General features: G+C 40.1%; 1 protein-coding gene and 1 long non-coding RNA gene across 6 annotated transcripts in view; one reads left to right on the top strand and one right to left on the bottom strand.

Moving 5' to 3' along the window:
• The window catches only part of LOC118524504 (uncharacterized), a 42169-nt gene extending 38396 nt beyond the window's left edge, over positions 1-3773 (bottom strand). For both annotated transcript variants that reach the window (XR_013441144.1, XR_013441143.1), the window contains exon 1: positions 3399-3773. This is a non-coding gene — a long non-coding RNA (uncharacterized LOC118524504). The remainder of the gene's footprint in view (positions 1-3398) is intronic.
• The window catches only part of LOC118524501 (uncharacterized), a 108261-nt gene that overhangs the window by 7992 nt on the left and 77512 nt on the right, over positions 1-22757 (top strand). For 2 of the 4 annotated variants that reach the window (XM_078054845.1, XM_078054847.1), the window contains exons 2-4: positions 115-266; positions 2791-2948; positions 9136-9327. In XM_078054845.1, coding sequence (XP_077910971.1) covers positions 9228-9327 — 100 coding nt within the window. In that variant the 5' untranslated portion in view covers positions 115-266; positions 2791-2948; positions 9136-9227. The remainder of the gene's footprint in view (positions 1-114; positions 267-2790; positions 2949-9135; positions 9328-22757) is intronic. The other 2 variants (XM_078054846.1, XM_078054848.1) reach the window with 2 other exon arrangements.

Consider the following 22757-nt stretch of genomic DNA (forward strand, 5'->3'; position numbering starts at 1 on the left):
CTTTATCACAGATGTGTTCAATAAGAAAAAGCTTACGAGAAATTCTCATCTGTATATTAGTCATCTCCCATCAATGTGCTTCTTCCTGATACAGTTAATCTCTGTCTCCTTCAGGCCGTACGGTTAAAGCGCCTTTGGCAAGGTCATTGACATGCTGATTTCATTAAGAATTAAGATGTGACAAAGTCTGGCCCCGTACTCAGCCTCACTCATCAACTCCTCTCACAGACAATAGACTTGCTTTCGCCTCCCCGGAGCACCTCCAGGTATGGTTGGGTCTTTCCTCGTCCCAACCGACCACATCTCAAGGGCCTCCCCCAACACTGTCACCAGCCTCAGGGCCCAGCTCCTTTGCTTTCTGTTTTTCTCTCTTTAATCCGAGCATCCTTCTCACATCAGTCTTTATGTCCAAAGGTTTATCATGTAGTGTTCTTTTTCAGGTTCTGTAGAAAATGCACCCATATCTCCCAAATTTGTTAACTTGATTTCATTCTCCCAAACTCTTAAAGACTCATTTTGTCTGAGAAAAACTTCTGTAGTCTTCCTTGTCCCTTTGGTCTGACTCATTGGTGGAATCTCCCTGTCTTTCCTCGCCTTCTTGTTAGAGTCTGGTGGAAGCCCACCAGGAATTTTCATAACTTCTTGTGGACTCTGAGGCTTACAAAAGTGTTCGGCTTACTTCCTCATTTCAGTGATCACTGAACTAACCCAACAAAGAACCAAAATTTTGAGTGGCTGCCATTAGAATGGTTTCTAAACCAAAGTCTGAATGATGCTGTTTGCTCTTCAGAGATCTTATTCACCACTCTCCCCCAGCATCTCCCCCTTTCAGATCAATAGCCTTTCTAGTTTCCCTTTGCATCTTCCTTCTCTACCGTGTTACCAACACCAAATTTTCAATCCTCTTAGCACTTTCATTGGTCATGGGACCCTTCCCCAAGGCCACACTAAGAGGTTAATGGTAGTTTGGTGGGTTTCCCTGCCAAGGAGTCTTTTAAAAAACAAATACAGACTTTTTGTAGCTGGAAAGAGAAGTGAACACACCTTTAAAGGAAAAGTGAGGCGAACAACCAACACTCTCCTTCTGTGTAGGAGAATTTTGTGCATGGGAGCATCTAGATGGAGAGTGAATGTAAGGGCGTTAGTGGTTTCTTGTCCTCAGGTAATACCCCATACCCAGGCCTGTATTTTTTTTTTTTTAATTGGTTGTGCCAAATATTTCCTTGTGCTTCCGACAGCACTCTTTATCTGAAAACTCAAGCAATTGCCATGCCCAAGCATCTCTGCTCAGCCCCATCTCTTCTCCTAGCACTCCCTAAAGATCTGGTTTTGAGTTCTGTAGACAGAGCCCTTGACCCTGCATTGCATAAGTGCCCTGGAGGGAGAGATGTTCTCTCCCCTTCACATAACCTTGCTCTCTTCTAGAGAAACAGCTCTGCAAGATTACACACACTTGAGGGAGAACAACATTACTGAGGAGATGATATTTAGCTGTTCCCTAAAAATCCAAGGGGCCATGATCCAAAAACATTTGGAGAAATAGAAGTAACTTGGTATAAGCCAGCCAACCAGTGGCCTAAATTCTTTTGCTTGATGAAATCTTCTGAGTGCATAGTTCAGTTGCCTTAAGACCAATCATGTTATTAATGGGCTATTTAGGATTTTAACAAGATTATTTAGAGACTCAAAACCTTTCTGAGCTCTTTTATTTTATTTTTATTTTTTAAAGATTTTATTTATTTATTCATGAGAGACAGAGAGAGAGAGAGAGAGGCAGAGGGAGAAGCAGGCTCCCAAGGAGCAGGGAGCCCGATGCGGGACTCGATCCCAGGACCCTGAGATCATGACCTGAGCCGAAGGCAGACCCTTAACCATCTGAGCCACCCAGGTACCCTCTGAGCTCTTTTAATAGATGAGTTCTATTGTGACAGGCAAACTGTAAGGTCAGTGATCCCAAAGTGAGGTGCACATATCCCTTGATTTATTGAGGTATGGGGGAAATAATTAAAATAAATAAATGTATCTTTAAATATTTTAAAAATTCATTTTTTGTGAATGCTTTATATTATTCATAATATATTAGTTGGCAATACAGTTATGTAATTTGTAGGTAGAAACAGATATATTGGGGTCATATTTTTTTAATGATAAGCAGGGGAGATTAAATAAGGTGAAGCTTACTGATTAGGTAGCACCTTGCCTGTAATACCCAGTCCCTCCACTCCATGCATTGTGTGAAGATGGGCTCTATAAGACACTATCTCTCCTGTAAACAATATACCCAAGAAAATCTGAAGTTTTCCTCTGAACTCCATCCAACTTGAGAGTCTAGTATTAGTTTAGATAAAGTTGATGGCAGCCCTTGAAAGAGAACATTTATTTTTAGGACAGAGCACCTGCCTTTTTGCATAATCCTTCCCTGTCATGGTGGTCCAACATCATAGATACAGCCACAAATGCTCACAAAGTAAGGATTTGAGAAAGCCAGAGGAATGGAAATGAGAAGGACGAGTACAGGCGCTCATGTAGATTTCCTGTGGTCTGTCCCCTCTGGGGGAGAAAAACTGGGGTCTGTTTTCCTCTGGACATCAGAAGAGAGGACCCCCTGTGAGAGAAAAGTTTGCCTGCTTTGAATTGGCAAGAGAAGGTGTTAAAAGACACAATTCCTGTCTGTTTCTCTGGAAGTTTGATAACTAAAGGACTCAAGATGGAGGGGAGGAAAGAAATAGAAGGGTTTTTTTTTTGTTTTTGTTTTTTCCTCTTGCTTCATCAGCCTGCTTCTGCTTGCAGAGAGAGGAAAGCACACTCTGGCTTTGAAAACTTGCGTATCTGTTTTCAAGTCCCAGGAGGACCGTGTCACTGCTCTGTCACAAGTCTACATGCACCATTCCCATCCCAGGCTAGGTGGCCGGCGACCCCTGCATCTTGCTCTGCGTGGCTGTCTGGCTGTAAGTGCCTTTTGAACCTCAGTGCTTTAACTTACTTGGTATATGGTCTTGGATGAGTTGCTTATTCTTCCTAATGGTAAATGGAGTAATAATTCCTCCCCACAAAGCTGGGTACATTGTGTGCCATATAATTTAAGTATTATAAGTGCTAATTCTCTTTCCTCGTTTTTTTTTTTAAAGATTTTATTTATTTGACAGAGAGAGAGATAGCGAGAGCAGGAGCACAAGCGGGGGAGTGGGAGAGGGAGAAGCAGGCTTCCCGCCGAGCAGGGAGCCCGATGTGGGACTCGATCCCAGGACCCTGGGATCATGACCTGAGCCGAAGGCAGACGCTTAACGACTGAGCCACCCAGGCGCCCTCTTTTCTCGTTTTAATCCCCTCCCCTGGTCGGTTTAATCCATCACCTGCATGGTGTCTCTTGGCTACCTCTCTTCACATTAGGATCTTACCTTTTTGGGCATCACTGATCAGGAACCTTCTGTGGATCCCTTTCCATGTAAATTCTTCCCCTTATATTTTTCTTTCTCATCATGACACTAGTCATGAAGCACTAGTTGTAGTGGATTAATAGGTGTCACATGAAACCTAAGAAGGGGAGGGGCATGGTTCTGAGGTCTTCAGTAACTTCGGGAAATGCTAGGTCTGACAATGGTGCCAGGTTTCTCCAACAAGGTGGGTGTGGTGTGGAAGACATCACTCTGCAGAGTTCTCCAAACTGCTTACTTTGGAGTATAAAACCTTCCTTATGCAGAGTGGCTCAAGGGCCTGGAGTTCTGTGGAACATACTTGAAGAAATATTCATACTTATCCTACTAGCATGAGGAAGAGGCTTCCATTCTCTCAGTTTTTCACATCCAAAGACCTACTGTTTCCTAACATCAGTTAAAGACTAGGTAACACTGGTTTCATTTCATTATTCCAAGTATCTTCGCTCTAGCTCGTTAATCACAAACCACCACCCCTAGACCATATCTAACAGCCCCTCCTCAGACTAGGAGAATTTAAAAAATCTTCCCTTCTACATCATCGCCACAATGAACTACTTTCGCTACCTTTAAGACATTAAAGAAAGTAGAGAACAATACTCAGCATAGATAACAGATCAATTTTCCTATTGCTCTTCGTAAGTTCCTAGGATTTTATATATGCGGTATGTAATTTTAACTTTCTATGCTTTTGATCACAAAATAGCTCTTTGTTCAAAGGACATCATTTTTAAGGACATCAAAGACCATGTAGAAAAATATAATAGAAAGTGTATTTATAGTAGATATGCCATAGCTTATAGCAACAAAGGAGAAAGGATAGCACAATATTTGCTGAAACCACAAGGGAAGGTGTTTGCAGTGTCTATCTCTCGTGTATTTCTATTCTAGAATATGAATGCTGATGTTAAGCTATTTAACCCCTCTTTGTGAAGTTTGCTGGTGTTTCCCGACGAGGAGGATATCTCTTACACAAGCGTTAATTAGCCAGCTGGTTGCCTGTCAGGACAAGCCGAGGGGTGGCATTATTTGCATTTTGCTGATCATTGCCCCTTTGGGGCTGTAAAGACTCAGACCCAAAGAATGACTCAGAAAGTCAGGGGCCCATGTCGTTCTGCTCTGGACTCGGCCCCACAGCATAGCAGTGTGGTGACTCCACTTTGCCCTGCTGCTCACCTAGCTTTCAGTTTTCCTCTCCTACGGTGTCATAGGTGAAACTGTTGGCAATTCAGAGTCCTCACCCCGGCTTCTCAGTCTTCCCACCTTTAGTTCTTGCTTGATCAGGGGCCGAGGACAACTGTATAATGAGTCATAGGCCCTACCTCCTGGCAAGTAATCATTTTCCCACAGTAAGTGATGATTTATGCTGGGAAGGGGCAAAGAATGTGGAGTGATTTTTTTCCATCCAGCTTTTCTGCTACCAGAGGGTTGTCTGGGAATGCTCTGGCTCCATTCGCAAGGCCATCTAAAACACCATCTTAAGAGTAGTTTTAATTTCTAAGCATGGGATCCTTCCATGCATGGTATCCACAGAGAACTGGAATATGATAATCCTATCATATATTCTTGTTAAAAAAGAAACACAACTTTGAAATTTCCTTCCTTTGGCAGGGGAGGACTAGGAATGCCTCATAGAAGTTGAGAACTGAAGAGCCCCTAGCACAGACCCATTTTATAGATGAGAATGCTGGAGACTCAGAGAAGTCGCATGAGTTATCCATTTCCACAAAACTGGGTAGTGACTGACATCTCAGGGCTGAAATCGGCTAATTTTAAGCTGCTATCTTACCTCATATTAAGCATACTTGTACCATGTCACAAAGGAAAATCTGGGCATAAAGAAGATTGTGATTTGCGCAGTGGCAGAAGGGTCAAGGGGAGAAGCACGATCCCTGGTATCAGATGGGCCTCAGTTTGAATCTTGGCCCTGGAACTGGGTGATGTTGGCTGATTTCCTACTGCATTTCTCTGAGTGTGTTTCCTCCTCTGTGCAGGTGAGAATAGGGATAATAATGTCTCTTTCACATCATATGCTGGACGGAGAAGAGGTAAGGCATGCAGAGCTCAAGGCACGTAGTAGGCCGTCCAGAAATGGAGGCTCTGATGATGATTTACTCCTGAGTGACGTGTGCCCTTCCTCTCTGCTGTTCCCCTTTCAAAGCAGCACTTGCTATGGTTCACACTACCTGAGAGTTCTGCCTTGTCAGACTCAGTGTGGCTCAGTTTGTTGGCTCAAGCCACTGCTGAATTTCTTTTCCTTTGTGATTTGCATTTGGGTTGTCTCATTTCCCTGAAGCCCTGTCACAAGCCACGAGGTTGTTGCAGAACATGATCTGAAACCTCACTGGCAAGGGGAAGTCCCCTCCGAAAGAGGCATTTCCCCCACTTCTTGAGTTTTACACTTCTCTTTCCCACTGTGCAGGCAACCCCTCAGCCCAGTGTCTGCCCCAGTGTCCTGTGGGCTGTTTGAGCACAGTGGGGAAGTGAGGGTCGACCATCTTTGCTCCTGGTGTCTCCATTGCCCCGGATCCTGTCACTGTGCCTCCACATTCCTTAGGTGTCCCCCAAAAGGCCTTTGCTGCTGTTTCTCTTCTCTCTCTTCTCTCTGTGTCACCTTCCCCTCTCACCAGGGCCACCTCTCAAAACCTCCAATGGAAATTTAGAGGCTTCTGTGGCTCTTAGGGGGTTATTGGGTCTCTGAATTTTCTGTGTCCTCACTTCCTTTATAGCTCACAGGGATTTCCTAAGAAGCCTCTTCCTTCTCTTCTCCGCCCAGTAGTTTGGGCTGGCTCCCCACCCCCCACCCCGACAGGGGATTGCCACCTAGGGGCATAGGCCCTCTTCTTCTTCTTTAAACATAGCTTCAAAAATACACGTCTTATGTTCATTCAGGTCTGACAATGAAAAAAAAAAAACTCTCCAGTCATTCTTGTGACATTTTTCTCTATTTTGATATACATATACATCATATACATATGATGATAAAGTAGAGTCCATTTAATCAAATGAATTTGTCATTTTACCCCAAATGTATGTGTGTGTGGGTATTTGTCTCCTCAGTGGCCTACTTTCTAGATATTTTGTCATCAGGGAATTTTCCCACTTGAGGATATGTTGCAACACAAGTGAATTATCTGCAATAGTTTAAAAAAATACCAATTTATGCCAGTGTTTTGAAAATACTCTAAATAACATTAAACATTGTATAAGAATTTTTTGAAAAGAGAAAATATAGCTCCCATCCCACCCTTTTCATCTAATGACTGATTTCATTTTCAAATATTAACTTTCATTTTTTATTCACTTACTATTTATGTGTTATGATTGCTTAGGGTAGGCTTTAAAAATTTGTGCCATAAAAGTGAAACTAGATGTTGCCTCAAATTTATTGCAATGGGCCTGCCCACTTCTCTAACGTTTTTTTTTTTTTTAAAGATTTATTTATTTGACAGAGAGAGACACAGAGAGAGAGGGAACACAAGCAGGGGGAGTGGGAGAGGGAGAAGCAGGCTTCCTGCGGAGCAGGGAGCCCGATGCGGGGCTCAATCCTAGGACGCTGAGATCATGACCTGAGCTGAAGGCAGACGCTTAACGACTGAGCCACCCGGGCGCCCCCCCACTTCTCTAACTTTATGTGCACTCTCCTCTCAGACCTGTCATGCACCAAGTTAGGTTGAAGATAATATTCTTTTGTCCTGGGGATTGGTCCCCTGTGAGGCCCTGGGATCAAACTCCATTTCTGGTGCTTCTCTTCCTTTTAAGAATGAAAGAGAAAGATTCCAGAGAAAGAGGGAAATCTTTATTTCATTTATTTCACAAATATGTATTGAATGCCCAGTGAGTATTGAGTACAACTACGTTGATTGGGACAGAGTTTATACCATCATTCTGGCATGCTGAAGATGGGAGTGAAAACGATGAAGGAAACTTAAGTGTTGGTTTTGTGATTCTGCAAATGGCTCAGGGCCTATCAGAATGGAGAAATAATCTCTGCTGTCATGTTCTGGAACAAAGGAAGAAGTGAATGTGGAAGTGATAAAATAAAATGAGAAAGCATTGTAAGCCATGGGCTGATGGTGGGATTGAATTTGGACTTGGAGATGGGTAAAGTAATGGACCTCAAAAATAAGAAAGCCAGGTTGACTCAGTAATCATAGAATAGAGAGCTTAGTATCTGGGAGCAGTTAACTAGTGTCTTTGTTTGTAAGGAGAGTTTACACTGAATTAACCAGACTGACTCTCACTAAAAGGAGAGAAAGACAATTGTAACAGTTTTGCACAAAAACTAAAATTTATTCCTTATGTAACTAAAAAATCCGATGAAAGAATGTCTTCCAACAAAAGTTGTTGTAATTCTGTCTTTTTCCAGATTTTTATAGTTTTCTTCCTTGTTGGCTTTCATCTTAGGTAGGCTTCCCTACATGGTGGCAAAGATGACCACTACACAGATTCCTTCAAGTATTTGATGAAACCTATTTCTAGAAAAATTTTCATAAGCAATTATGAACACAATATAATTCTGCTTATAATTTCAGAAGATCACAGAACTTCTGAAGTTACATATCTTTACCTTAGAGTTCCATAGACCCCAGGTTAAAAAACTCTCCTTAAAAAACCATGACTTTTTGGACAGGATTATCTCCCATACCTAATAGAGAGACTTGTACAAATTGAATACATCGAATGAATGATTCAATCAATGAATCAACCAAGCAATCAGTCAAATAGTACTTTGGGGGGATCTGTTGTGCTGTGATATGTTAGGTGTTTTATATAAGTTACCCTCATTCATTCTAACATTATTTTATGGATGATGAAACTGAAACTAAGCTAGGAATAAAGTGAGCAGAACACCTAGCATGGAGAGGAGATCTGAAATTCAAGGGAAGAAAGCCTGCCTACATGAGCAGGGTATTGGTCTGGCATGTCAAGGAATGTTGTTGGATTTACTGTTGTGGCTCATCTGACCCTAGTTCCCAGCCACAGCCATGGGGGCCACCACCTCTGAGGCATTCTCAGGCCACTCTGTGCCTTCTGACGTTTGGGTACCACTTATCAGTGGCCAAAAAGTATTTACTATGTGTTCTCTCTAATAGCTTTTTAAAACAACACTTGGGTCTTTCACATTTTTAGCTTTCACTTCAGAACTTGCAGTAAAACGAAAGCTTTTTGTTGTTGTTGTTGTGGTTGAGATTTATTTGCAATCTAGGAAACCATTGATAATTGTTCCAATTAGATTATACTCACCAATGGGAGATCCCAGAATTGTCAATGTTGTTTTTCAGAAAGAATATTACGAACTGTAGGTCAGCTGTTAGAGTGCCAGCAAATTCGACAGCCCATGAAAGTGAATTTCCTCAACCTGTAAGCGCCGGGTCAACAGAGGAAAGTGCTGGAAAAAATTACCATGGAGTCATAGGGTTTGGTAGAGTTGGGAGATCACACTTTTTTTTTTTTTTTTGAGAGAGAGAGTGCACATTGTGGGGGCGGAGGGGAGCAGAAGGAGAGAGAGAATCCCAAGCAGGCTCCACTCCCAGCATGGAGCCCGATGCAGGGCTCCATCTCACAACCCTGAAACCATGACCAGAGCAGAAATCAAGAGTCCAACACTTAATTGGCTGAGCCACTCAGGCGCCCAAGGAGCTCACACATTTTAAGGGGAATCTTTACTGTTTTTTTTTTTTTTTTTTTTTAATCTCAGGGCCCATGTGAATTGGGGAATATGAAAGCATCAAGAGAATAGAAGTAGAGGGAGTTGTCCTGCGCAGACCCCAAACTGAGAAGAGTGAAATAATGGACTCTTCCTTTCAGCAAATTGTCTCATATGAGAAGAATGAAAAACAACTGATAAGCAACTTTCAGCAAGAAGACATAATAGCTCATATTCTGATTAGTAAGTAGTGATTTGAATCCATGCAGATGTATCAAATGCTGACATATGTATGTATAATATGTGTATTTATATGAATTGTCATAGACGATGCATTTTTTCATATTGCTAAAGACTTAGTACTAAGTGCCAGTGTGATAAAATATCTTACTTCCTTTCCCATTAATTTGGTCAGCCTGAATTGAGCTACTTTAAGTTCTCCTATTCTTGCTTTTGTGAGAGGCATTACTTTTCTCTCTCTGTGTGTGAATCTTTATTAACCATATTGTTTGGGCTCTTGATAAAGGAGATATGACACAGTGTACATTTGAGCTAAACATTCATTTCTTCAGCAAGGATTTCTATTTAAGACATTGTGCTAGGCAAGGGAGAGAAGGGGTGCAGAGTGGTGACAAAGCAAGATGGGCCAGATGATTTAAAAACACCCACTGTGAATGTTACCTGGTGTGGCAAAAGGGTCTTTGCAGATGTGTTTAAGTTAAGGATTTTGAGATGGGGGCGATTATTCTGGATTATCCTTGTAAACCCAGTGTAAATATGGGGTCCTTATCAGAGGGAGGCAAGAGATCAGAGTGAATGGGTAGGAAATGTGATGATGAAAATGAGGTTGAACTGATGCTTTTTGAAAATGGGATAACAAGCCAAGGAATACAGGCAGTAGAAGTGAAAAAAGCCAAGGAAATAGACCTCCCCCTGAAGCCCCCAGAAGGAACACAGCCCTGCTAACACTTTGATTTAGATTCATGCTCTCCAGGACTGTAAAAGAATACATTTGCATTATTTTCAGTCACTTCCTTTGTTATGGCAGCAATAGGAAACTAATACACCCTTTAGATTCAGTAAGAGAATATTTCAGAAGACATTTAATCCAGTATATGAATGTGTGAATTTTTCTGTCAAGGTTATATGTATATATAGTCAATCCAATCATTTGCTTTTCCAGGTGCTAGTACCCAATATATTCTTAATAGTTTTCCTAAAAAAAAAAAAAAAAAACAAAAGTATGATTCTAAGTTTAGTAGCAAATTAGAGGAGAGAATGGACAGTTTGTGAGGACATGCTTAGGGAACCCAGGGAGCTTGGTATGGTAAGTCTTGGTAGTCTCTGTGTTGGTTAGAAAGTCTAGGCCATGTTGTGGTAACAAATAGCCGTAAATCTTAAAGCAACAGAAGTTCCTTTCTTATTCATTTTAAGTCTCCTGCATGGCTGGGTGACGCCCTAGAGTAGCCTTTCACATGACGACTCAGTGTCATGTCTTCATATCTATATGTGCTTCTACAGTAACCAAGGCAGGGCTTGTAATGGTTACCAGCCATTACGTGCTTCTGCCTGGGAGTGACACTCTTTTCTCATTGGCCAAAGCAAGTCACGTGATGACGTCTAATCTCAAGGACACGAAAAGTATAATATTCCCCTGTCCGAAGAGAAGAAAGTTGGCAGTCCTGGTAAGCAGCGTTTACATCTATCCCATAACCCCAATTTTGTAAGGTAGAGAAGAATTTTAAATAATTTTTGAATTTACGTATATCCTTCCAATTACAATGATAACTCCATGCTCAAGTCCAAGGTTCCCATCTTCTTTCATAAAAATGTTTGTAAGTCTTGAATTGTCTCAGCATTATTCCAGACCCAGATTTCAGTTTAATAGTGAATGCTGAGAAAGCACTATGATTAACGAAGCAAATTGATTTTGAATATTATGTTCTTTTATTTTAAGGGGCTTAAAAAAAAACACCTACAGAGAACTAGACAAAATGAATACAAGTAAGCTAATAATAAAGACAGCGAGAACCCAAGTGCTACTGAATTAAATATTTAGCAACATTTGTAATGAAATGGAAAGTCATATCTAATTATTTCATTGTGCTTACCTTTCCTTTGTCAGAAAGTCTTTGGCATGCAGTGCATTTCTATAGGCATTCCATAGTGATTTAATATCAATTAATATCTACTTGCAGCAAAGTGTTGACAGTAAGTTTTTAAATTCACAAGCTTGACATTTTGCAGTGTAATTGGGCATAAGTGAAAGAGCTTTCCAGGTTGCTGCTAAAAGCAACGCAGAAAGATGTGAAGTGAATTTTAACCCTTTGCCAAGGAGGCCAGCTGAGACTTGCTACTTCCATAGCAGATTTTTTCTAGAAGAGAAGACAAGAGACCAACCAACCCGGTTTTTTAATCTACAAGTTGTACCTTGAGGTTTCCAAAGCTCTGGAAAGGCATTTACTTATCCGAGTTTACACTGCTGGTGTGTGTAAAAGTTTGGATTTAAAGTCAGGTCTCCTGACTTGAGTTCTGTGTTTGTTTGACTCTGCCACATGTGCATCTAAACGTTGGGGGAGCCAGAAGGCCCTAGAGAGCTCTAATGGGGCTCCCTCTGAGCTCAGAAGTCTACGTTTCAGGATTAGGTTTGTAAACTCAGTGCTTAAAAGGCTTACTTTCCCTGAGTTCTTCTAGGGCCCATTAGCTGTAATTTAAGATACGTTGGATCCAGGAATCCAACGTTGGATATGACAAAAGAATTATGTTTGTTTATTTCTTTTGTTTCTCCTTGTTACACGCTACCTAGTGTCCCCAGCACCCAGGAAGAAAATTAAGCCTCATGTTCTTGACAAGAGCATTCTGCTCTAAGTGGCTTTCAAATGCCTCTTGGTGGAGTTACTATTTAATTTAGGCAGTTTATTTTCTCAGAAAGAGTCAACAGATTCTATAGGCTTTGCCAGCTAAGACCTTTAGTTTTAATCACCTCCTTAAAAACATTCTCCTTAATCCACTCAGGGCAAGACAGTGGATTTCTATGCACCTTGGGCTTTAACTTTGACATGATTAATCACTGAATCATTGAATATACTACTACTTTTCTTGTCTTGCTTAGGGTCTCATTGGAAAGGAATCAAACCTGGAGTCCCTTTGAATTTACTGGGAGTGCCAGGTGGTCTGAGTAGTCAGATAAGAATTAGGCTCCTTTTAACGTAAATACTCTGCCAGGTATGAGGTCTGAATGACATTATTAGTATGTATTTAATGTGCATAGAAAAACTGATAGTGTGATCTTCAAGAATGCACCAGGAGTTTGAAATGTACTTATTATTGGTTCTATCTCAGATCAGTCAGTAAATCAAGAAGTTAAAAAACAAACCCCACAACAATCCCCGGGGGCATTACTTTAGCGGTTTCTAGACCCCCCCATTCTGTGTGGATCTCGTGATGACAGGGAATCTGCTCTCACTGGCCCCCGGCACCGTTCCTGTCAAACTTCTAGCTACAGTTTCTGCCTCACCCCACTTCATACGGAAGTTGCCTTTTCCTGATCATTAAAGCAGCCAGTAAGGTTAGGGAAGGGAAAACCCATTTCTAGCTTTAAATACAAGGTAAGAAGTATTTTTCTTTCCAGTATATCTCACTCACGTAGGAAAAGTGATTTCATGTAATTTATTTTTCAAGGCAGGCATTAGCAAATATTTTCTGAGGCTAACTATGTGCCAAGCATGGGGCCAGATGTCAGAGATTAAGCTTCAAACAAAATAGATAGAATCTTTGTTCTTAAGGGGAAGGCTAGTAAGAGATTCAGAAAAAAAGCCAAGGATAACACAGCATGATAAATGCAATCACAGAGAGAGTACATACGCTCTGGGAATGCCAAGGAGTGGACGTTCATCTGTACTTGAGGGTCTGGGAAAGGCTCCTTGGAAGAGGTAGAGCTAAAATGAAGGATAAGTAGGGGTTATGGCAAAACTGGGGACTGGGTTAGGGGAGCAGTGTGAGATGTTGAGGAAATACTCAAAAAATGAGAGACAGTACGGCACATTTGAGGTAGTAAAGACATTTAGGGGGGGCTAGAAAGAAGGTTAGCACTGGGGCTGGGGTGGCGGGACTGAGGTCATGCACGAGCTTGTAAGCCAAGTTAAGGAATTTTGCTTTATCATGAAGAACAATGGGATATATTGAAAGATTTTTAGGCACAGAGTGACATGATCAAATTTATACTTTAGAAGAGGGGCACCTGGGTGGTTCAGTGGGTTAAGGATCTGACTTTTGATCTCAGCTCAGGTCTTGATCTCAGGGTTGAGAGTTCAAACCCGCACTGGGCTCCATGCTGGGCATGAAGCCTACATAAAAAAGAAAAAAAAAAAAAAAGGAGAGAAAGAAAGATTCCTCTGGTTTCAGCATTAAATAGCCTGGAGGGCTTAAAACCATACTTAGTGAGACAGAACAGGACTTCTGTAATATTGTGAGGGATGCTGGCACCTGAACTAGCCTAGCGACCAGTGAGATAAAGAGGTATGTGATGGGGGCAGAGCTAACAGCCATTGATGATTGGTGGTTAGCCAGGCCAAGAGGAAAGAGTCTGGTTTAGGTAATTGGGTTGATTGTGGTGCCATTTTCAGAGATCAGAAACAGGAGTAAGATCAGGTTTGAAGAGGGAAGGTGGTAATTCTGGTTTGGGTCATTTAGGGGGACATCCACATGGAGATGTCCAGTAGGCTATTAGTTACATGGTTCTAACATTCAGAGGAGAGAGCTCGTCTGTGAATAGAAATTGGTAGTCACAGCGTATAGGTGATAATAAAAGATATTACCTGGAGTGATTGCTGAGAGAGAAGTGCGGGGTACACTGTTGAGGAACACCAATAACCAAGGGGTGGGCCATAGGCAGAAACCCACAAAGGAGACTCAGAATGAAGAGAAATAGGGAGAAAGCCAGGGAGTGCCCATTCTGCTGAATCACGGAATCCAAGAAAATCAAGATGAAACTAAGCACAGGCCCAATTATTAATATATTTTACCATAAGAAATCAAGACAGGCCAAGGGACGTTAGGGGTCGGAGTAATGGAAGTGAAGGATAGACTTTGCTTTTAGTGTCTCTAGGAGTGTTTGTATGTCTCTGTGTATATGTGTGTGTGTGTGTTTGGTATTTATGGAAGGAAACAGAATGTGGGAAATATTGTCAGCAGATATTATATTCCCTTAGTTCAGTCAGATATGAATGTTTAGTCATTTAGCATATACTTACTTAGAACTTAGATATAGAGCATTGTCCCTAGAGCAGTGGAATATATACAAGAAGTATAAGCTATAGTTGCTCCCTGGAAGCCTGTGATCTAGGGACGTATCACAGGCACAATAGAACCAATAACAGGGGCAACACATAGTGAATACTAAGAGCTTATGTAGAAAATAAGATCTACAAGCATTTAGAGGCAGGAGGTACTAATTTTCACCATCAATGTGGACTAGCAAGACACGAACCAGGGCTAGACATCTAGCTCTGTGTACTGATTAGAACTCTGCAGGTTTCAGATTGCTAGAAAACTATCTACAAGGAAGACAGAATCCTAGTCTTGATCACCAACAGGCCCTTTTCTGAACTCACCAGGGTTATTGCTCCATCTTTTCAGAAGTGCCTCTGGCTTTTCAAAGCAATATTCATCCTGAGGAGAACAGTTAGTCTTTGTCTCTTGGTAGTAATAGAACCAGCAGCTCAGAAAGGAAAAGCCAGCAGTGACTTTTCGATCACCCCTTCAACCCCCAAGGTTGTTCTGAGAAATCCCCAAATTTCTTGTAGGCAGAACATGCAATATATTTAACCCACAAGTTCCTCCTTGCCCTGGAGTACACCAAAAACATAAACTTTGAAAACTCATGGAAAATAGGAGAACTTGTGGTTTTGTTACTTGGCAACTGAGATCTGAAATGTTAAAATAGGAAATTTGCATTATTTTATAATTCTAAAAATGCAATACATGTTATTTTCTATTCTAGGAGGGGAAAACACTGTAGTTTTAGTATCCGATTGTTTCAAAAATCCACACTTGTTAAACTAGCTTTGCTGCTGTTATATTGTTGTCATTCCAAGTGGATACCGCGTGGGCTGGTAGTGTCCAGGTAAAGCAGGAAGTCTAGCTAGAATTCCCAGGAAAGCCAATATTCAGAGAATGAGAAGAATTTGCCAGGAAACTGGAAAAGCTCCCTTGCATGTGGTGGTGGTGGTGGAAGAAGAGAGCATTGGAGAGACAGAGACCAGAATAGTGACATCAGCCTGACTGAGATTATGCTGGGGTGGGGGGGGAGTGTTGCATCTGTTCTACTTGGGGGAAATGTGCAATCCCTCTTGCTGGCCAGCCCCACCTCCCTTGCTGTTGCCCCTCTACCTCTGATGTTGCCCCTGACTCCACGCCCAATGCAGAAGAAACTATCATTGTGGCAACCCATATTCCTTAAACCGTATCTTGGGATTAGTGCCCTGGCAAGAGTGAATGAATGATGATGGAAATGGACAGAATATTTGACATAATTTCTTGGAGAAAATGGGATGGAAGACACTCTTCTGTATGGATCAGACTTGGTTGAATGACTAACTTGAATGGTTACCTGAAACTCTAAACTATATTAAGTATGTTGGACACTTCTGGATTCAAGCGTGTCTCTTACCGTATCTCTGCTCCCATTCCAGTGTTATTATATCTTCCACTGATATATCCCCAACCACCTAGAGGAGTTTTTATTACATGATGGATGTAAAATAAATATTTATTGAATAAATAGCTTAACTGAGTATACTAAGTGTAGATAAAATAAAATTGAGTGATTTTTCTGATGTTTCATAAAATTAAATTCTCACTCAAGTTAGTGGATTATATTTCTAGACAAAGATCTCAGATTATTGGCCATTTGTAAATCACAAATTCTGCAACTTTAGGTGTAAGTTATGACATTTTGTTATCTGTTAACAGAAAAAGCTTGAACCATCTTCAACAAAATGTTATCTAAGGATTCGTTTCATTCTAAAAGCCAACAAATCCATGAATGTAGATTATTTCTCAAGCTGCTTCCATTTATAACATTCCATGGTTCTTATAAAAATATACAAAAGAAGAAACACACCCGTTGACTCTATTTGACACCTCCTTATATGTTAGGATTTGAAAATTATGAAAAAGCAATGCCAACTTACCTTTGGGGGTGATCCAGAGCATCACCACATATAGATGAAACATTAATTATTGACCTCTGAAAAGTTGTCCCAGATTATCTGGTCAGGACAATTCATTAACAATGATGACCTACCATTTATTAATCACCTTTCAGGCACTGTGCTAGTTCTGGTCCAGTGGCACTTTGACTATAGTTGAGAAGACAGACAAAAACCAGTAACTAATAGTTACAAATTGTAAAAAATTACTAGGACAAAAAATAGTGTGGCCAAGGTAGAGGTCGGTTATTTTGATAGGGAGATCAGGGAAGGTCTTTCTGAAAAGGTCTCATCTGACAGATGAGAAAGATTCAGCTATATTCAGGGCAAAGGGGTAAGCATTTCAGGCAGAGAATACAGCATAAGCAAACAAATCACAATTTTAGAGCTTGTATTTACAGATGAAATGATAAGACACCTAGGGATTTGCTTTAAAATATTCTTTGAGAAGCTGGGGAAGGGGAGCATTAGGGTTATAGACAAACAAGATTGGCCATATAATGATGATTTTTGAAGCTAGGTGATGGGCACACAAAGATTTCTTATGCTGTACTTTCTTTTATGTATGTTTATAATTTTCCATAATAAAATGTTTTTAAAAAGCTTGTGGAACTTGTCTAGTTTGTAGATCTAGTTATTGTCTAATTTTGTCGGTAGTTTTAGAATATGACGCTCTTTTACTACTCACCATTTAAAGAATATTGGAACTGTTAAGAGAATAGTATCTGGCATATCTGAGGCTCAGTAAAATCCCCTCAGAATAATCTCTAACTTCAGTATAGATTCAGTATAGAGTGGGTAGCCCTCAGTATAGACTAATGTCTAACCTAGAAGAGGAGTATCTTCACAAATTTTTATGAAGTGAGAGAAAAAGAATATTTAAAGAAATTTGACCAAGTTCATCTTTTAAAATATCAAATTTTTTGAAGTATAATTTACATGCAATGAAGTTCACACATTTCAAATATACAGGTTGATGACAGTGTGGAATGATACCCTGATCAAAATATATCAAGATACTTCCACCTCTCCAGAAAGTTCTTTTGTGCCACTTATGGTCAGTTCCTCCTCCTCCACTTTAGGAAACCACTAATCTGACTTCTATTATTATAGATTAATTTTGTCTGTTCTGAAATCTCATATAATGGAATCATACCAGTTCTTGGTATCATCTCCCTTCATTCAACATATCTGTGTGATTTATCCTTGCTGTGGTGTATATTAATAATTCATTCTTTTTTATTAGTGAGTAGGATATTCAGTTGTATGACTATACCACAATTTGTTTATCTATTCACTTGTTGATGGATACTGGGTTGATTCCAGGTTTGGACTATTATGAATAAAACTGCTTTGAACAGTGAACATTTGTGTATAAGTCTTTTGTGTGCCATACGTTTTCATTTCTCGTTAGTAAATACTTAAAATTGGAATTGCTGGGTCATATGGTAAGTACATTTTTAACTCTACAAGAAACTTCCAAACTGCTTTTCAAAGTACTTGTATCATTTTACACTCTCACCAGCAATGTATGAGCATTCCAGTTGCTCCCCATCTTTGACAATATTTGATATTGCCAGTCATTTTAATTTTAGCCATTCTAGTGGGCATAAAGTAATAATCACATTGTGGATTTAATTCAATTTACATTTCCTAAGTGACTAATGTTGAATATCTTTTCATATACTTATTGGATACTCATATATCTTTGTGAAGAGTCTACTGAAATCTTCTACCCTTTTAAATAAATTATATTATTTGTCTTCTTATTGGGTTGGAAAAGTGCTTTACATATACTGGATGTACTCCTTTATCAGTTATATGTGTTGCAAATATTTTCTCCCAGTCTCCCTTTTCGTTTCCTTGATTTTTCTCTTAAAGAAAATGAAGGATTTAATTTTGATAACGTCCAATGTAATAAATTTTATTTTATTTTTAGTGTTATTTCTGACTTAGTAAAGAAATCTTTGCCTGACACAAAATCATCATACATATTTGGGTCTATTTTTGATCTCTCTATTCTATTCCACCCCCTTGATTGCTTCACAGTAAGTCTTAAAATCAAATAGTGTAAGTTCTTCAGTTTTGTTTGTCTTTTTTAAAATTATTTTTTTCCCGTAGATCCTTTGCATTTTCATACACATTGTTGAAACAGTTTATCAATTTCTTTTAAAAAAAATAGATCTGCTGGGATTTTGATTGGGATTACATAAAATCTATAGATTACTTTGGTAAGAATAGAGAACAATACTGAGCATTCTAATTCATGAGCATAGTATATATTTCCATTATTCAAATCTTTAAACATCTCTCTAGCAATGTCTAATCTTTTTCTGTATGATGCTCTTGCACAGATTTTGTCAAATTTATCCCTAAGTATTTTATGTCTTTTGATCTCATTGTACATAGTATACTTTTGAATTTTAACTTTCTAGTTTTTTGGTTTGTCAATTTAATTTTTAGAAAGTCATTTCTAGCTTTATTATTTTGAGATTAATACATTTGCAAACTTAACAAATCATATCACTAACATTTACATGAATTATTTCTCATAAAACAACAATTAAATTGACTCTATTTTACCGCTAAAAACTGAGGCATCACATGAAAAATAATTTGAATCAAGATATGCAATGCACACAGTCCTTCCCAGCTTTTTCACTATGCCTCTCTTGGAAGAAAATTGGATAAATGTCACCATGTTCTCATAGTACTGGAACTGGGAAAAGGATAATTTTTTTTCCTTTATACTGAGAATACTCCTAGAAGGGAGTATAACCTAAGGAAGACTGGAGAAAAAAGCAGCAGAACTCTTTGTCATGATTGCTCACAGAATGTGTACTAAATGTTCGCATTGTGTTTTTCAGAACAGTCACCTTACCCAGAGCCCAGTTCAGGGAGTCATTGTACTTTCCCAGAAAGATCCCGATTCTCTGGGTTTACACCTGAGCTTTGTGCCTTTCCAGTTCAGTAAGTTTGATTGAGTAACTTGTTCTATAGAGGACTTACAGTAGTTTTTATTTTTTCCTCTAAAATTGAAATGGTAATAATTCTTGCTTTGATTCCTTCATGGAACTTTTTCTAAGGATCAAACATTAAAGCTCATAAAAGCCCTTTGTAAACAGAAAATCTTTAATCAAATGTTAAATATCAGAATGATTAGAACCCTTTTCCAATGGCTATGCAGAACAATTTAATTACTAGTGACAGTTTGTTGACTTTTTTTTTTTTTAACATTTGGCACAGAAAGAAGTGAGAAAAGGCAGCCTTAACATATACTGAATATCTGCTGTGTGTCAGGCATCTTACATAAATTGCTTCTTTTAAACTTTACTACAACCCCATGAGGCTATGGTGGGGACACTGAAGTAAGAATTGTTATTCTTTTGCAAATAAGAGACTGAAATTCAGAGACATTGACTTGCTCAAGGTTTCTCGGGTATTAAGTATCTGAGTTTAAAACTTTGCATCTCCTACAAAACAAACTGTCTAATTGAAAAACTGGTCAATGTTGGAAGTGAGCATGCAAGGGGAGTGTTGGGATGCTTGAGTAGCAAAACAACTCCGAACTCAGCTGAGGGCCACTGGATTTGCTCCCACTTGTCCTTGAATAACCACCCTTGGGCACCACATGCATGTAGAGTCTCAAAGGGGCAAGGCAGGCCAGACTCTTAATACAGCTGAAATCACACATCTCAGATTATTATTGAGGTGTTTTCATAGATTTTAAGTTTATTTAGTGTCTGTACCGAAGTTTATTTTTGGAAGCTTCAGTCAAATAGTGTTTCTTAAGTATCTTTGTATGCTAGTCTGGTAATAGATGTTGGGAGGAAGTCCCTGGTATAGCCCCTACCTTCAAGAAGCTTTTTCTCTAGACCTGGACACAGGACATACCCCAGGCAGATAATTCATTATAACTCTCAGCAATATGCAGGCCGTGCTAGAGGAATGCATAGAATGTTATGTTCCAGGATACAGAAGAAACTGAGAGCATAAGTGGGCTTCTATTGGTTGCTACAATTTCACCTGGGCTTTGAAAAGGCAGATAAGTTTCAAGGAGGAAGCAGGGAGGGTGTACCTCCGAACAGGGCATGATGGGAACGGGAAGACATGTTTTCTACTGGAGGGACCTCAGGGAGGCCATGTGGTTGGAAACGTGACTGTCGTGTGGTGGTCAAGCATTGGGTCTGGAGGGTGACTATCTACATCTGACAGCCCACCAACGCCATCTTTGAGGTTCTGGTCCACTGATTCACTCCCCGAGCTCGTGCATGCCTGTGTGCATGTATATGTACATGCACGCACGCACACACAATTCCCTATTGGGAGATAGTGCTCATTTCCTGGTGTTACAGTGAAGATTCAGTGAAATGGTGCATGGAGGATGCGGCAGGCTTCCTGATTAAAATGATAGCTGTCTTCATTACTAATGGTCTTAGATGCCTAGCAAAGGCAAAAATTTGCTCAAATTCCTGAACGTCACCTTCCAAATGTATTTGTGTTTGTAACTGTATTAGTTTACTAGGGCTGCCATAACCAAATACCATAGACTAAGTGGTGTAAACAACAGAAATTTATTTTCTCATAGTTCTAGAGGCTAGAAGCTCAAGATCCAGATGTCGGCCAGTTTAGTTTCTCCTGAGGCCTCTCTCCTTGGCTTGCAGATGGTGTCTTCTCCCTGTGTCCTCACATGGCCTTTCCTCTGGGCACCTGCTACTTCTCCCTCATCTCATAAGGACACCAGTCATGTTGGACCAGGGCCCCCCCCATAAGACCTCATTTAACCTTAATTGCCTCTTGAGAGGACCTGTTTCCAAATGCAGTCACATTCTGAGGTCCTGGGGTTTAGGGCTTCAACATTCGAATTTGGGGAGGGATACAATTCAGTGCATAATGGTAACCGTTCTTACTTTCTCCCCTCTGCTTTCAGAGTGCTATTTTTCCTTTTCAAGATTAATCCTTCCGCATGGCCCACATCCCATCAAGCATTGCCTTCCACCTCTTTTTTTCAGTGGCTTGATATCTGGGGCTCTATGTCATATAGCTTTCAGATATTTATTTATTTCAACATTTTTCTTTGAAGAAAGAGGTAGATAAATATGAATCTTCCTACCTCATACACCTATTAATGTAGAGATGGAAAGGCTTTTTATTTTTTTCTCTTTAGCTAAATTGAGAAAAGATACTTTAAGATTTTTATATAGTGCAGATCAGGGAGCAGCAAGTGACGTACTAGCAGTGTGTGTGTATGTGGAGGTGTGTGCATTTGGCATTTAGCCAGAAAACCGGGAAATCCTAACTGATATTTGGATGAACAATTTGAAAAAGCAGCTTGCTCTTCAGATGAAAAATGTGACTGCGGAAAACCAACTATAGAAAAAAGTAATCATAAAAATATAAATGCTAAAGAAGATTGTCTATATGAAAAATGCAGATCACTGCTTTTATTTTTATTTTTTTTTCACTGCTTTTAAATAGAATGGAAAATGTAATGTAAACTTTAAAAAATTAATATCAAATAAATGGGCACAAATGTATAGCATCCAGCTCCAACAAGGAAGGACAAAGGACAACGGAGAGTGTTCCAGTAACAGGAGCCCCGCCAAACTGTCAAGTGTGCCCACATGCTCAAGCCCTCTCTCTCATCCCCCTGCCAATCTCGCTGCATTCCTGCCATTTTAGACACACTGGAGATACGGTGTTAAACGGTTCTCATGCAAAAAAAAAAAAAAAAAAAAAGCACATGTTGCATATGGGGAAAAGCCTAAGTTCTTCCTTGTTTTATGAGCTGCCAAATCTTGCTGCTGGTGTTTACTTTAACAGAGGAATGTGATATTAATATTTAGCTCACTCTGTAGAAATATGCATTTAAATAGCAATTTCAGCATGCAGGCTCCAGAGCAAGATCTCTGTCTCTCAGTGTCTTTCTTATATACACACACACACACACACACACACACACAATGTTTTCCAGCTCACATGACTGGGAATCCTCAGTTAATCCAAAGAATCACACATGGCCAACAGAAGGAGGGGATGGAGTGAAATGGCAATGTTTACGGCTGCAGGGGATACCCAGCGTGCATGCGAGCTTTGTGAACCCTGCTGGAGATGGAAGTCCCACACGGACAGCTGCAGCATCAAAGAATCCCGGTGACCTAGATTCAGCTATAGATCGGGGACTGCTCTGGCCTGTTTTGCCACCACGACACCAGCAGCCTGCTCGCAGGTTCACGGACTGCCTGGCAAATGGCGCTGACCCATTTCACCATGACAACCGGGGCTGATCCACGACAGGCTGTGCACAAGGCACCCCTCACTGCTGGCATGTTAAAGATTTCAAAATTAAGTTTACTCAGAGGTTCTGAAAAACACATCTAGAAGTCTTGACTAAAGCTGACATTCTTTGACAGCAGTGGAAGAGTTGGGAAAGTAAAATGTGAAAAAAAAGTCGCCATTAGC

This window comes from Halichoerus grypus, chromosome 9 (genome assembly GCF_964656455.1).
Source record: "Halichoerus grypus chromosome 9, mHalGry1.hap1.1, whole genome shotgun sequence".
Taxonomy (NCBI): domain Eukaryota; kingdom Metazoa; phylum Chordata; class Mammalia; order Carnivora; family Phocidae; genus Halichoerus; species Halichoerus grypus.